Source organism: Coregonus clupeaformis, chromosome 25, assembly GCF_020615455.1.
Source record: "Coregonus clupeaformis isolate EN_2021a chromosome 25, ASM2061545v1, whole genome shotgun sequence".
NCBI lineage: Eukaryota > Metazoa > Chordata > Actinopteri > Salmoniformes > Salmonidae > Coregonus > Coregonus clupeaformis.
In genome coordinates, this window is record NC_059216.1 from 16,636,830 (window position 1) to 16,651,033 (window position 14,204).

The 14,204-nt window shown below is 41.7% G+C and overlaps 1 protein-coding gene across 3 annotated transcripts in view; it reads right to left on the reverse strand.

Moving 5' to 3' along the window:
- Window positions 1-3,518: 3,518 nt before the first annotated feature.
- LOC121539168 (serine/threonine-protein kinase D3-like) overlaps window positions 3,519-14,204 on the reverse strand; it is an 81,550-nt gene continuing 70,864 nt past the window's right edge. For 2 of the 3 annotated variants that reach the window (XM_041847472.1, XM_045207516.1), the window contains 5 exons: window positions 10,406-10,567; window positions 9,402-9,500; window positions 9,026-9,293; window positions 5,710-5,795; window positions 3,519-5,568 (listed from right to left, as the gene is read on the reverse strand). In XM_041847472.1, the coding sequence (XP_041703406.1) occupies window positions 5,395-5,568; window positions 5,710-5,795; window positions 9,026-9,293; window positions 9,402-9,500; window positions 10,406-10,567 (789 nt within the window). In that variant the 3' untranslated portion in view covers window positions 3,519-5,394. Of the gene's footprint in view, window positions 5,569-5,709; window positions 5,796-9,017; window positions 9,294-9,401; window positions 9,501-10,405; window positions 10,568-14,204 lie in introns of all 3 variants that reach the window. The other variant, XR_005995322.1, reaches the window with a different exon arrangement.

The following is a 14,204-nucleotide window of genomic DNA, read 5'->3' on the forward strand; positions in this document are numbered from 1 at the left end:
CAGATGAAACCAAAATATAACTTTTTGGTAAAAACTCAACTCGTCGTGTTTGGAGGACAAAGAATGCAGAGTTGCATCCAAAGAACACCATACCTACTGAGAAGCATGGGGGTGGAAACATCATGTTTTGGAGCTGTTTTTCTGCAAAGGGACCAGGACGACTGATCCGTGTAAAGGAAAGAATGAATGGGGTCATGTATCGTGAGATTTTGAGTGAAAACCTCCTTCCATCAGCAAGGGCATTGAAGATGAAACGTGGCTGGGTCTTTCAGCATGACAATGATCCCAAACACACCGCCCGGGCAACGAAGGAGTGGCTTCGTAAGAAGCATTTCAAGGTCCTGGAGTGGCCTAGCCAGTCTCCAGATCTCAACCCCATAGAAAATCTTTGGAGGGAGTTGAAAGTCCGTGTTGCCCAGCGACAGCCCCAAAACATCACTGCTCTAGAGGAGATCTGCATGGAGGAACGGGCCAAAATACCAGCAACAGTGTGTGAAAACCTTGTGTAGACTTACAGAAAACGTTTGTCCTGTGTCATTGCCAACAAAGGGTATATAACAAAGTATTGAGAAACTTTTGTTATTGACCAAATACTTATTTTTATCTTTTAAAGGGGGAGAACTTGCACAATTGGTGGCTGACTAAATACTTTTTTTCCCCACTGTATGCTGAGCACTTGTTGGCTGCTTTTCCTTCACTTTGCGGTCCGACTCATCCCAAACCATCTCAATTGGGTTGAGTTCGGGGGATTGTGGAGGCCAGGTCATCTGATGCAGCACTCCATCACTCTCCTTCTTTGTAAATCACAGTCAGTCTCACCAGCAAAGCACCCCCCCACCATTACACCTCCTCCATGATTTATGGTGGGAAATACACATGCAGAGATCATCCGTTCACCCACACCGCGTCTCACAAAGACACGGCGGTTGGAACCATAAATCTCCAATTTGGACTCCAGACCAAAGGACAAATTTCCACCAGTCTAATGTCCATTTCTTGTGTTTCTTGGCCCAAGCAAGTCTCTTATTATTATTGGTGTCCTTTAGTAGTGGTTTCTTTGCAGCAATTCGACCATGAAGGCCTGATTCACATAGTCTCCTCTGAACAGTTGATGTTGAGATGTGTCTGTTACTTCAACTCTGTGAAGCATTTATTTGGGCTGCAATTTCTGAGGCTGGTAACTCTAATGAACTTATCCTCTGCAGCAGAGGTAACTCTGGGTCTTCCATTCCTGTGGTGAATGGACCAGTTTCAGAACCAGTTTCATCATAGTGCTTGATGGTTTTTGCGACTGCACTTGAAGAAACTTTCAAAGTTCTTGAAATGTTCCGTATTGACTGACCTTCATGTCTTAAAGTAATGATGGACTGTTGTTTCTCTTTGCTTATTTGAGCTGTTCTTGCCATTTAATATACACTTGGTATTTTACCAAATAGGGCTATCGTCTGTATACCATGTCAGAACACAACTGATCGGCTCAAAGGCACACCTGTTAATTGAAATGCATTCCAGGTGACTACCTCATGAAGCTGGTTGAGAGAATGCCAAGAGTGTGCAAAGCTGTCATCAAGGCAAAGGGTGGCTACTTTGAAGAATCTCAAATATAAAATAGATTTTGATTTGTTTAACACTTTTTTTGGTTACTACATGATTCCATATGTGTTATTTCATAGTTTTGATGTCTTCACAATTTTTCTACGATGTACAAAATAGTAAAAATAAAGAAAAACCCTTGAATGAGTAGGTGTGTCCAAACTTTTGACTGGTAGTGTATATACTAAAACCTCAATTCAAGGAACATATCAGCCATCACTAGCTATGAACATGAGCTACACCTTTAAAATAGAACTCAAATGCACTCTTTTAGAAGGCGAGGTTGATGGTGGGTCTTCTTGGGTGAGTCTTATGCCCTGCTGATGCTAGCAAGGCTGCATATCTGGACCCTGCTTGCACTTGCTATAGCTTACATTATGGCAATTGAGGTCAAAGTGATTAAACTGCTAAATACTTTTTGTGGGATAGGATAAAACCCAGGATTAATATGAAGAAGATGTGCTCACCAAGGGATGTAGGAGGCTTGGCTTTACCAGATGTAAAATTGTAAAATTTATCATTTGAAATTGCTAAATTGGTGAAGCATTGGGGCCAAAGGGATCCTGGCTTGGGTTGGATAACAATAGAAAGGGAACTAAGTTATCCTTTCACCCCTGTTTATACTCTGTCACATAGTCTTACAGGAGAGACGTCTGTTGAAACTCCCAACCCAATTTTGTTACATTCAAAAGAGGTGTGAAGAACAGTACACAAGATATGTGAAATTTCACATCTAAAACAAGCATACTCATCATTGTAGCACAATCCTAGGCTACAGATAGGAAATAAGTCTGTGTACTGGAAATAGTGGCTAATGAAATGAATTCATACTATAGGTGTACAATGAAGATGTTTTAATGTCATACTCAGATATGGTACAAAAATATGATGTGGGAGACAAGGGACATTTCTGGAAATATTTACAATTGAGGGAATGTTTGTTAACCGGCTATCAACAAAATCCAGGAAAGAACCCAATAGCTGAGTATTTGGAATTACCCAAACATAAAGCAGCCATTTGTTACTCAATATTTAGTCATCTGCAGAGTAAAGACTGTAAAAACCTCAGAACAATATGGCAAATTGACCTTAAGTGTGAAATTGAGGATGATACCTGGTTGAAGATCTTGTCCAGCTCAGGGAGGAACATAAGGGAAGCCAGAGGGAAACTTACTCAATATAAGACACTACATAGGTTTTATTGGACCCCAACAAGGCTTCATAAGATGGGGCTGACCAACAATTCTCTGTGTTGGAAATGCCAAAAAGATACTGGGACATTTTTTACACGCAATATGGCAATGTACATTAGTTCTACATTTCTGGTAGGATGTTTTTGAAATATCTGGAGGAATGGTTGGGGTTAGCAATTCCAGTTTCACCGAGAATATGTCTCTTGGGCGATTGAACAGACTTACCTAATGTAACAAATGAGGATTTGCACTGATCACTGTTGGTATCGTTACAGCAGCTAGAGTAATCCTTATAATTTGGAAGGGTCATTCCACTCCTACTCTGAAACAGTGGATAGAATCAAGGTTGGAGGTAGCATCTTATGAACAAATGCTTGCTAGGATCACTGGTAGAAATGACAATTCTAGAAGCTGGACGCGTTTTATTTGTCATGTTGTTTCTAAGACTGGGAGGTGATGACTTATGCTTGTGAACCCATTTAGTTCTGTATTGTAGCTTGTGAGATAGTATGTGTGCTATGTTGGAGGATATTTCTGGATGTCATGCTCAGTGTTCTTATGCTGTACAATGTTTTAGTTTTAAAAAACATTGTTTATTTGTTTTGTTTGTGGAAAAAATGAATAAATAAATAACTTTAATAACAAAACAAAAAAAGTGATTAAACTGAGAAATTAGATTTGAATGTTGGACAATTCTAGTTTTATAACACACACAAACTGAGACTCAATAGGTATGTAAAGAAGTAGAGTTTTATTAAATGTGTATGTACTAAAATATACAAAACACTGACATCTGCCAATCCAGCGGCAACACAGACAAGAACAGGAAACTGGGAATAGATCCACCTCCATTCTCCCAGAATAACAACCAGCCTGAACCAGGATCTATGCTCCCAGTTAACAGCCAACTAACACCACAGGCTTTTGGCTACATCTTCCTCTAGGCCTAGGGACTGCTTGAAATGGACACAGGCCTTGAAATGTAGTTAATGGTATTCAAATCAAAATGTCATTTTGGCTTAAACATACTTTGGTAACCTTGGAGGAGACAAAGCACTCAAAAGCAGTACAGGAATGTTAATTGAGAAACCAACAGTGCAATGCACGTGACATATTCCAGAATTAGAGGTGTGTCAACTGTGATATTCAAGATCAACTCCATGAAAATAGAAGGAAAATAAAAGAAATTAAACATCTTGAACATTTTATAGAAAAACACAGTAAAAAGATGCTCACAACAGGCTATTCTTTCCAAACACTCAGTGAGTAAAATGTGTTTCTCATCTCTCCGCTTGCTTCACAAATTCAAATGAATGGATAGAACAATGTTGTATACCTTGAACCCATGCTTGGTATTGGCATTCATCATGCCAATATGGAGCCCTTGTCATGAAGGCTTGGTCCCATGATAAGCCCTGTAGTAAGCCCATTTCCCAGTCGCTCCTGTTCAGCTGGTGTAGCCTGATACAATGACCTGGAGTGTCCTTGGTTCAACCCAGCCTCTTTCACATACAGTAGACAGCTACTGTAATACTTTGAAGGTGTGGTAGTCCCATCACCAGGTTTGTTTTCAATCCTGCTTGGAATGTACGTAGTAAAGCCATTTACTAGTCAATGAAGTAGAGTGAGCCACAATGATAAGACTGTCATTATAAAAACAGATTAGTTATTGGTCATGGTCTGTGAGAAAACAGAACATCAATAATATCAACGAGTTGGATGCAGTCTTTGGTCCCTCAGCTTTCGATTTACTTGCTTATATGACAGGTGCTCTACTAATGGCATTTTGTATTGCAGCCCTTTTCACAAACGTTATCCTACTCACTTACTGTAGGAATTACTGTATCAAGCTCTTAACACAAACTTCAAGTTGTGATGCAGTCAACCATTTCTGTCCTTTGGTAGTTTTCTCCAGGGAACCTGATGTAGCAGCTTTAACTTTTCACCTTCAAATTGTTAGGGTGGATGGTAGTATAGTGCAAAAAAATGTACCCCATTAGTAAAATACATCTACATACAAATGATAGTTCCAGTTTCATACCGTCAAAGGACTTTAAAAACAATCTTTGTATAAGCACAAAGTTATGTCTGCAAATACCTAAGCATTCCAATCTTTCTGTAGATACAAATCCCTTGTAAAAAGTGCCCTTTAAGCTCACTCTGTAAGCCCTTCACAGGTAGAACGGCATACCATTACTTTCACTCCCAATGTTGAGGAAATTGCATCTCTTCAACTTGAATTGTCCTTTGCCTTGCAATAATTATGTATTTCCTTAAAGGAGCAATGAAATTGAGCTTCATCATAGAATGATTCTACAACATAAACAAAAAATACAACAAAAAAAGTCCTTTGGGTTTTTGGTTACACTGCCTTGTCATAAAGAGAATCAGGTGCCTCCACAGTACCACCAGTCTGTTCCCTGTGGCAGTGTCTAACCACAGAGTCTTGGGTCAGAATATCTCCCTGTCACACAGCCCCTGCACAGGGGTGTCTGATCCTTTCCCAACCAGTTTTAAAGGGAATGCTTCCAAAGGTCCATAACCTGCAGAGTTTCCTGTCGTTTTCATCTTGGCCACACCTGTAGCCTGTAACATGTCCTCCAGGCCACTAGGGGTCCTCCTCCATATCGTCCAGGTTGGGCGCCATGATGAAGTGTTTAGGATGGACCAGGCTGTGCTCGTCTGCATGCTCCTCCCAGCGCACATCATCACTCTCGTGGGTGATGTAACGCTCGCCACGCCTTGTCTCAAACTCCCTGAGGTCCAGCCATGTCTGGTAATCCTGAGAGAGAGGATCAGGAGTTACAGCAGGGATCCAATACAATGTCTGCCCTTTTCTAGGTCACATCATGAAAGGTGTGTGAATGTTTTGTTAGATGTGCCTGTGCACTGCTTACAGTATAATTAGGCTACTATTTATTACCTGTAGCCAAGGATGGCTGAGGGACTTTTCCACACTGTACCGCTTCCTCATCTTCACTTGTAGGAGGTTATTAATGAGATCAGTAGCTGTGAGAGGAATAGAGACGTAATGTTAGTCTCAAATTGAGGTAGACATGCAACATTAGTGCTGTCTTTCTACCCACACGTCTGGATCTACCAGCATGGTTTTCACCCTGTTGCTCTTTGAACTGTGTGGTTTACATGATTCACTGACAAATATCCCCATCTGCAGCCCCATCTAAATATCCACCACATACAGTGGCTTGCGAAAGTATTCACCCCCTTTGGCATTTTTCCTATTTTGTTGCCTTACAACCTGGAATTAAAATGGATTTTTAGGGGGTTTGTATCATTTGATTTACACAACATGCCTACCACTTTGAAGATGCAAAATATTTTTTATTATGAAACAAACAAGAAATAAGACAGAAAAACAGAACTTGAGCGTGCATAACTATTCACCGCCCCAAAGTCAATACTTTGTAAAGCCACCTTTTGCAGCAATTACAGCTGCAAGTCTCTTGGGGTATGTCTCTATAAGCTTGGCACATCTTGCCACTGGGATTTTTGCCCATTCTTCAAGCCAAAACTGCTCTATTCTTCAAGTTGGATGGGTTCCGCTGGTGTACAGCAATCTTTAAGTCATACCACAGATTCTCAATTGGATTGAGGTCTGGGCTTTGACTAGGCCATTCCAAGACATTTCAATGGTTCCCCTTAAACCACTCGAGTGTTGCTTTAGCAGTATGCTTAGGGTCATTGTCCTGCTGGAAGGTGAACCTCAGTCTCAAATCTCTGGAAGACTGAAACGGGTTTCCCTCAAGAATTTCCCTGTATTTAGCGCCATCCATCATTCCTTCATTTCTGACCAGTTTCCCAGTCCCTGCCGATGAAAAACATCCCCACAGCATGATGCTGCCACCACCGTGCTTCACTGTGGGGATGGTGTTCTCGGGGTGATGAGAGGTGTTGGGTTTGCGCCAGACATGTTTGCCAAACGTATTTGCTTATTTTCTTCTTTAAGCAATGGTTTTTTTCTTCCGTAAAGGCCAGCTCTGTGGAGTGTACGGCTTAAAGTGGTCCTATGGACAGATACTCCAATCTCCGCTGTGGAGCTTTGCAGCTCCTTCAGGGTTATCTTTGGTCTCTTTGTTGCCTCTCTGATTAATGCCCTCCTTGCCTGGTCCGTGTGTTTTGGTGGGCGGCCCTCTCTTGGCAGGTTTGTTGTGGTGCCATATTCATTCAATTTTTTAATATTGGATTGAATGGTGCTCGGTGGGATGTTCAAAGTTTCGGATATTTTTTTATAACCCAACCCTGATCTGTACTTCTCCACAACTTTGTCCCTGACCTGTTTGGAGAGCTCCTTGGTCTTCATGGTGCCGCTTGCTTGGTGGTGCCCCTTGCTTAGTGGTGTTGCAGACTCTTGGGCCTTTCAGAACAGGTGTATATACAGTGAGGGAAAAAAGTATTTGATCCCCTGCTGATTTTGTACGTTTGCCCACTGAAAAAGAAATGATCAGTCTATAATTTTAATGGTAGGTTTATTTGAACAGTGAGAGACAGAATAACAACAAAAAAATCCAGAAAAACACATGTCAAAAATGTTATAAATTGGTTTGCTTTTAATGAGGGAAATCAGTATTTGACCCCCTCTCAATCAGAAAGATATCTGGCTCCCAGGTGTCTTTTATACAGGTAACGAGCTGAGATTAGGAGCACACTCTTAAAGGGAGTGCTCCTAATCTCAGCTTGTTACCTGTATAAAAGACACCTGTCCACAGAAGCAATCAATCAATCAGATTCCAAACTCTCCACCATGGCCAAGACCAAAGATCTCTCCAAGGATGTCAGGGACAAGATTGTAGACCTACACAAGGCTGGAATGGGCTACAAGACCATTGCCAAGCAGCTTGGTGAGAAGGTGACAACAGTTGGTGCGACTATTCGCAAATAGAAGAAACACAAAATAACTGTCAATCTCCCTCGGCCTGGGGCTCCATGCAAGATCTCACCTCGTGGAGTTGCAATGATCATGAGAACGGTGAGGAATCAGCCCAGAACTACACGGGAGGATCTTGTAAATGATCTCAAGGCAGCTGGGACCATAGTCACCAAGAAAACAATTGGTAACACACTACGCCGTGAAGGACTGAAATCCTGCAGCGCCCGCAAGGTCCCCCTGCTCAAGAAAGCACATATACAAGGCCGTCTGAAGTTTGCCAATGAACATCTGCATGATTCAGAGGAGAACTGGGTGAAAGTGTTGTGGTCAGATGAGTGTTGTGGTCAACTACAAGAAACGTCTGACCTCTGTGATTACCAACAAGGGTTTTGCCACCAAGTACTAAGTCGTGTTTTGCAGAGGGGTAAAATACTTATTTCTCTCATTAAAATGCAAATCAATTTATAACATTTTTGACATGCGTTTTTCTGGATTTTTTTGTTGTTATTCTGTCTCTCACTGTTCAAATAAACCTACCAAGTCATTTTTTTTATTTCACTTCACCAACTTGGACTATTTTGTGTATGTCCATTACATGAAATCCAAATAAAAATCATTTTAAATTACAGGTTGTAATGCAACAAAATAGGAAAAACACCAAGGGGGATGAATACTTTTGCAAGGCATTGTAGGCCTACACTACTCTATATGAGAAATCATAGTTGAACTTGGTATACAAGTTATAACTTAGAGCAGCTAACTTCCAGTTGTGTCAAATGACTGCTTGTTGTATCACACAATTGGTCTACTTCCTAAACTGTATAACTCATTACAGACGTAGGATCTTAATTTGAGCCAGTCTCCTACAGCAGGGTTTCCCAAACTCGGTCCTAGGCCCCCCCCCTCATCATCAAGCTTTGATTATTTGAATCCGCTGTGTAGTGCTAGGGCAAAAACCAAAACGTGCACCCAGCGGGGGCCCCAGGGACGGGTTTGGGAAACTCTGTCCTACAGCAGGAAAATAATCCTGCAGCAACAGGAAATGTGAATTATTATCTGGATTATAATTAATGGACATTTTTGTAGCGGTTGATACATTTTTCGTAAGGGAAAATCCAGTCAAATGTCAAAGAGCAAATTACAAACTTTAGAAGCCTTTTTAAACCTCAAATACACTACTAGTTTTACATTTCCTGCATTGCAGGGAAGTTCTCCTGCAACAGGGCAATCAAATTAAGATCCTACATGTGTAGTTACATTACACACTTTACAGAGATGTGTGTCCTCACTTACTTAGCATTCATGCATTTAAATATTATTCAATGGCCTGCCTTCCTTCCTACCTTCCTACCTTCTGCAGAGATCTCCTTCCATGGCTGGGGTGGGTACATGAAGGCAGCGTTCTGGATCTGATCGTTAATGTCCTCATCCTCGTTGAAGGGGAAGGTGCCGCTGAGGCTGACGTAAACGATGACCCCCACTGACCACATGTCCAGGGAGCGGTTGTAGCCCTTACTACGCAGCACCTCTGGGGCCAGGTAGGCTGGGGTACCCACCACCGAACGCCTGAACGACTTCTCACCGATGATACGGGCAAAGCCAAAGTCACACAGTTTAACCTGTCAGGACACAAACAAACACACATGAGAATGCTACATTGTCTCCTCCATACACACATTTTATCCACATACAATAAATATTTTGCTAGAAAGACCGTTGGTTGTTACCTGAGGGAAGGGTTCTGCCGAGGCCAGCAGCACGTTCTCAGGCTTCAGGTCACAGTGGACGATGTTCTTGAAATGCAGATGTCTCAAAGCCACCAGGATCTGTTACAGAACATAGCCCAAAGCCCATGGGTTAGCTATATCAAACCACATAATACCACATAATGACCCCTTCATATAACCTTATGGAGTCACTCATAAAATATAATGTTATGGATAATTGGAGTTGCATTAGTATTTTAGTAGTTAACTAAGCTATTTCTAGGTTGGTCTCTTTCTTAGTTTCCATATGGACACATGATCTCATCTCTTCTGCTGTAGTGTAAGCATAAACTGTAGCTGCTACCGCTGCACGCATGTTTAGCTGTGGTCATCTAACCACTCCACACTGCTGCCTGACTCCTGACTTTGACAAAGTCCTGATAAACCACATCAGAGTCAGGCCTGCTGCTAATTGTCATGTGCAGCTCCATGCCTAATGGACCAGCTCGTGTTTGGCCCAGGGGCCCCTCTCTTCTAATCAGCCCACAGACCAGAGCAGAGCAGCTGTAATCCACCGGGAGGGACACGGCCATGATGCCATCCAGACCAGCGCGTCCCGTAAACAATCCCCCCATATCCACACACCGCAAGAATAAACAGGCCCGAGGTTGAGTCTACTACAGATTATATAGACTTCCACACCACAAGAGAGAGGGTGAGGGAGGAAAAGATGAGCAAGGACAGAAAGGGGAGTTTTTTAAAACTAGTCAGTTAAGAACAAATTCTTATTTACAATGACGGCTTACCCGAGCCAAACCCGGACAACGCTGGGCCAATTGTGCGCTGCCCTATGGGACTCCCAATCACGGCCAGATTGTGATACAGCCTGGAATTGAACCAGGGTCTGTAGTGACACCTCTAGCACTGAGATGCAGTGCCTTAGACTGCTGCGCCACTCAGGAGCCCCAGTTAGAGAGGAGATAAGAGAAAAGTAGAGAGGGCAAGAATGGGAGAAAGAGACAGACCTGTGTGACCAGGAACTTGGTGATCCGTTCTGGGAGCTTGCTCTTCTCACTGGACAGGATCATCTCCAGCATGTCTCCATGGAGCTTCTCCATGACAACAAACACCCTCTCTGGCGTCTCGAACATACACTCCAGGTTGACGATGCCAGGATGGTGAAGGTTCTAAACGAGGGAACAAACCTCAGAGTCAACACTCTATACTGTACCATGTTACAGTTAAACTGTTTGAAACTCAGCAAGAACGACTACTGCATTAAAAACAATGTTTTAAGTGAGAAGTAGGGATTGGTCTGAAACCTAAAAAACAAGGTAATTCACATGAGCACCACAATGCCTACTCCACCCATGCTCTACCAAGATTTTCCAGCACACAGCTTTGACATACAGTGAGGGGAAAAAAGTATTTGATCCCCTGCTGATTTTGTAGGTTTACCCACTGACAAAGACATGATCAGTCTATAATTTTAATGGTAGGTTTATTTGAACAGTGAGAGACAGAATAACAACAACAAAATCCAGAAAGACGCATGTCAAAAATGTTATAAATTGATTTGCATTTGAATGAGGGAAATAAGTATTTGACCCCTCTGCAAAACATGACTTAGTACTTGGTGGCAAAACCCTTGTTGGCAATCACAGAGGTCAGACGTTTCTTGTAGTTGGCCACCAGGTTTGCACACATCTCATGAGGGATTTTGTCCCACTCCTCTTTGCAGATCTTCTCCAAGTCATTAAGGTTTCAAGCCTGACGTTTGGCAACTCAAACATTCAGCTCCCTCCACAGATTTTCTATGGGATTAAGGTCTGGAGACTGGCTAGGCCACTCCAGGACCTTAATGTGCTTCTTCTTGAGCCACTCCTTTGTTGCCCTGGCCGTGTGTTTTGGGTCATTGTCATGCTGGAATACCCATCCACGACCCATTTTCAATGCCCTGGCTGAGGGAAGGAGGTTCTCACCCAAGATTTGAAGGTACATGGCCCCGTCCATCGTCCCTTTGATGCGGTGAAGTGGTCCTGTCCCCTTAGCAGAAAAACACCCCCAAAGCATAATGTTTCCATCTCCATGTTTGACGGTGGGGATGGTGTTCTTGGGATCATAGGCAGCATTCCTCCTCCACCAAACACGGCGAGTTGAGTTGATGCCAAAGAGCTTGATTTTGGTCTCATCTGACCACAACACTTTCACCCAGTTCTCCTCTGAATCATTCAGATTTTCATTGGCAAACTTCAGACGGGCCTGTATATTTTCTTTCTTGAGGAGGGGGACCTTGCGGGCGCTGCAGGATTTCAGTCCTTCACGGCGTAGTGTGTTACCAATTGTTTTCTTGGTGACTATGGTCCCAGCTACCTCACCGTTCTCATGATCATTGCAACTCCACGAGGTGAGATCTTGCATGGAGCCCCAGGCCGAGGGATATTGACAGTTATTTTGTGTTTCTTCCATTTGCGAATAATCTCACCAACTGTTGTCAACTTCTCACCAATCTGCTTGGCGATGGTCTTGTAGCCCATTCGAGCCTTGTGTAGGTCTACAATCTTGTCCCTGACATCCTTGGAGAGCTCTTTGGTCTTGGCCATGGTGGAGAGTTTGGAATCTGATTGATTGATTGCTTCTGTGGACAGGTTTCTTTTATACAGGTAACAAACTGAGATTAGGAGCACTCCCTTTAAGAGTGTGCTCCTAATCTCAGCTCGTTACCTGTATAAAAGACACCTGGGAGCCAGAAATCTTTCTGATTGAGAGGTTGTCAAATACTTATTTCCCTCATTAAAATGCAAATCAATTTATAACATTTTTGACATGTTTTTTTCTGGATTTTTTTGTTATTCTGTCTCCCACTGTTCAAATAAACCTGCCATTAAAATTAGTGGGCAAACATACAAAATCAGCAGGGGATCAAATACTTTTTTCCCTCACTGTACTACAGTAGCTATGTTGGTCTATTGTACTTCAAACAATGTGTATGCAGGTTGCTTAGGATTCAAACCTTCTCAAACAGCCTAATTCTTACTCTTACAGGAGGTGCTCCCACAATAATGTGATTTGTACCGCAAGTTAAAATATTGGATTCTTCACACACCATACTAATCCCATTCCGCTACTTTTTCAATCTTTTTTAAATTATATGAAAGCAAGCTATGGTCCTGTTTTGTCAATTGCTGTGCTGATCAATGGGCAGTTTATTACCTCTGTCAAATGACTATGTAGCTTAAAGTTGTATGTATTTGTATTTTTTTTTTACAATAAAGATGGTGACGCTAAAATAATACACATTTACAATAGTCCTATATCTAAAAATACATACAGCCTAATGATATATATATATATATATATATATATATATATATATATATATATAACACACATACATACAATACCAGTCAAAAGTTTGGACACACCTACTCATTCAAGGGTTTTTCTTTATTTTTACTATTTTCTACATTGTTGAATAATAGTGAAGACATGAAAACACATACGGAATCATGTAGTAACCAAAAAAGTGTAAAACAAATCAAAATATATTTTATATTTTAGATTCTTCAAAGTAGCCACCCTTTGCCTTGATGACAGCTTTGCACACTCTTGGCATTCTCTCAACCAGCTTCATGAGGTAGTCACCTGGAATGAGTAGGTGTGTCCAAACTTTTGACTGGTACTGTATATATGTATTATTTTAATAGCAGGACACTGAAGTCCATTATTCCTCTGAAGAGTGTGAATTAGGCTGTTTGAGAAGGTGTGAATCCTAAGCAACCTGCATACACATTGTTTGAAGTACAATAGACCAACATAGCTACTGTAGTCGCCTGGTATGGCCTCCGACCGCAAGGCACTACAGAGGGTAGTGCGTATGGCCCAGTACATCACTGGGGCCAAGCTTCCTGCCATCCAGGATCTATATACCAGGCGGTGTCAGAGGAAGGCCCTAAAAATGGCCAAAGTCTCCAGCCACCCTAGGACCAAAAGGCTCCTTAACAGCTTCTACCCCCAAGCCATAAGACTCCTGAACAGCTAATCAAATGGCTACCCGGACTATTTGCATTGTCATTTTAGTAAATACTTTCTTAACACTTATTTTTCGTAAAACTGCATTGTTGGTTAAGGGCATGTAAGTAAGCTTTTCACTGTAAGGTCTACACCTGTTGTATTCGGCGCATGTGACAAATACAATTTGATTTGATTAGTCGGTCAAAGCTGTTTGCTGGAAAAGCTTGGTAGAGCATGGGTGAGGTAGGCATTGTGGTGCTCATGTGAATTTCCTTTCTATTTCAGCTTCAGGTCAATCCCTACTTCTCACTTAAAACATATTTTTTGGTTTTACATTTCCATGGTTTTTGTACCAGAAGGTGATTATACAAAAATTATACAACATTTTCACATGCAAAAAGTGTCTTTCGGGGAAAAAATGTGCGCCCGTTAAATCTCCGAACTGTTTCCCAAAATCATCGTTACTAAAGTTGCACTTGAAAACACTTGTTATTTACCGACTGCCTCGGAACAGCTAACTGGGTCGTTAGATGCTTTATAAATAGAAGATTTCCACTAAACATATAATCAAGATGTTTATCTGTCGCTCTGTGACTGCCGATAACTTCAAAGTTGACTGCAAAACAAAGTTGCTAATGTCTTTGCAATTGTTATAAACAAGAAGAAGGTAAAAAGATGCTTCAAATGAACAGAGAATTGCATTAAAAGATAAATACAGTAGGCTACATAGACCTATATATTTCAATCATATTTAAATAAATTTCCTGATCAATAAATTGAGTTTTATTTAGCTAATTGTAGGCTACTGTC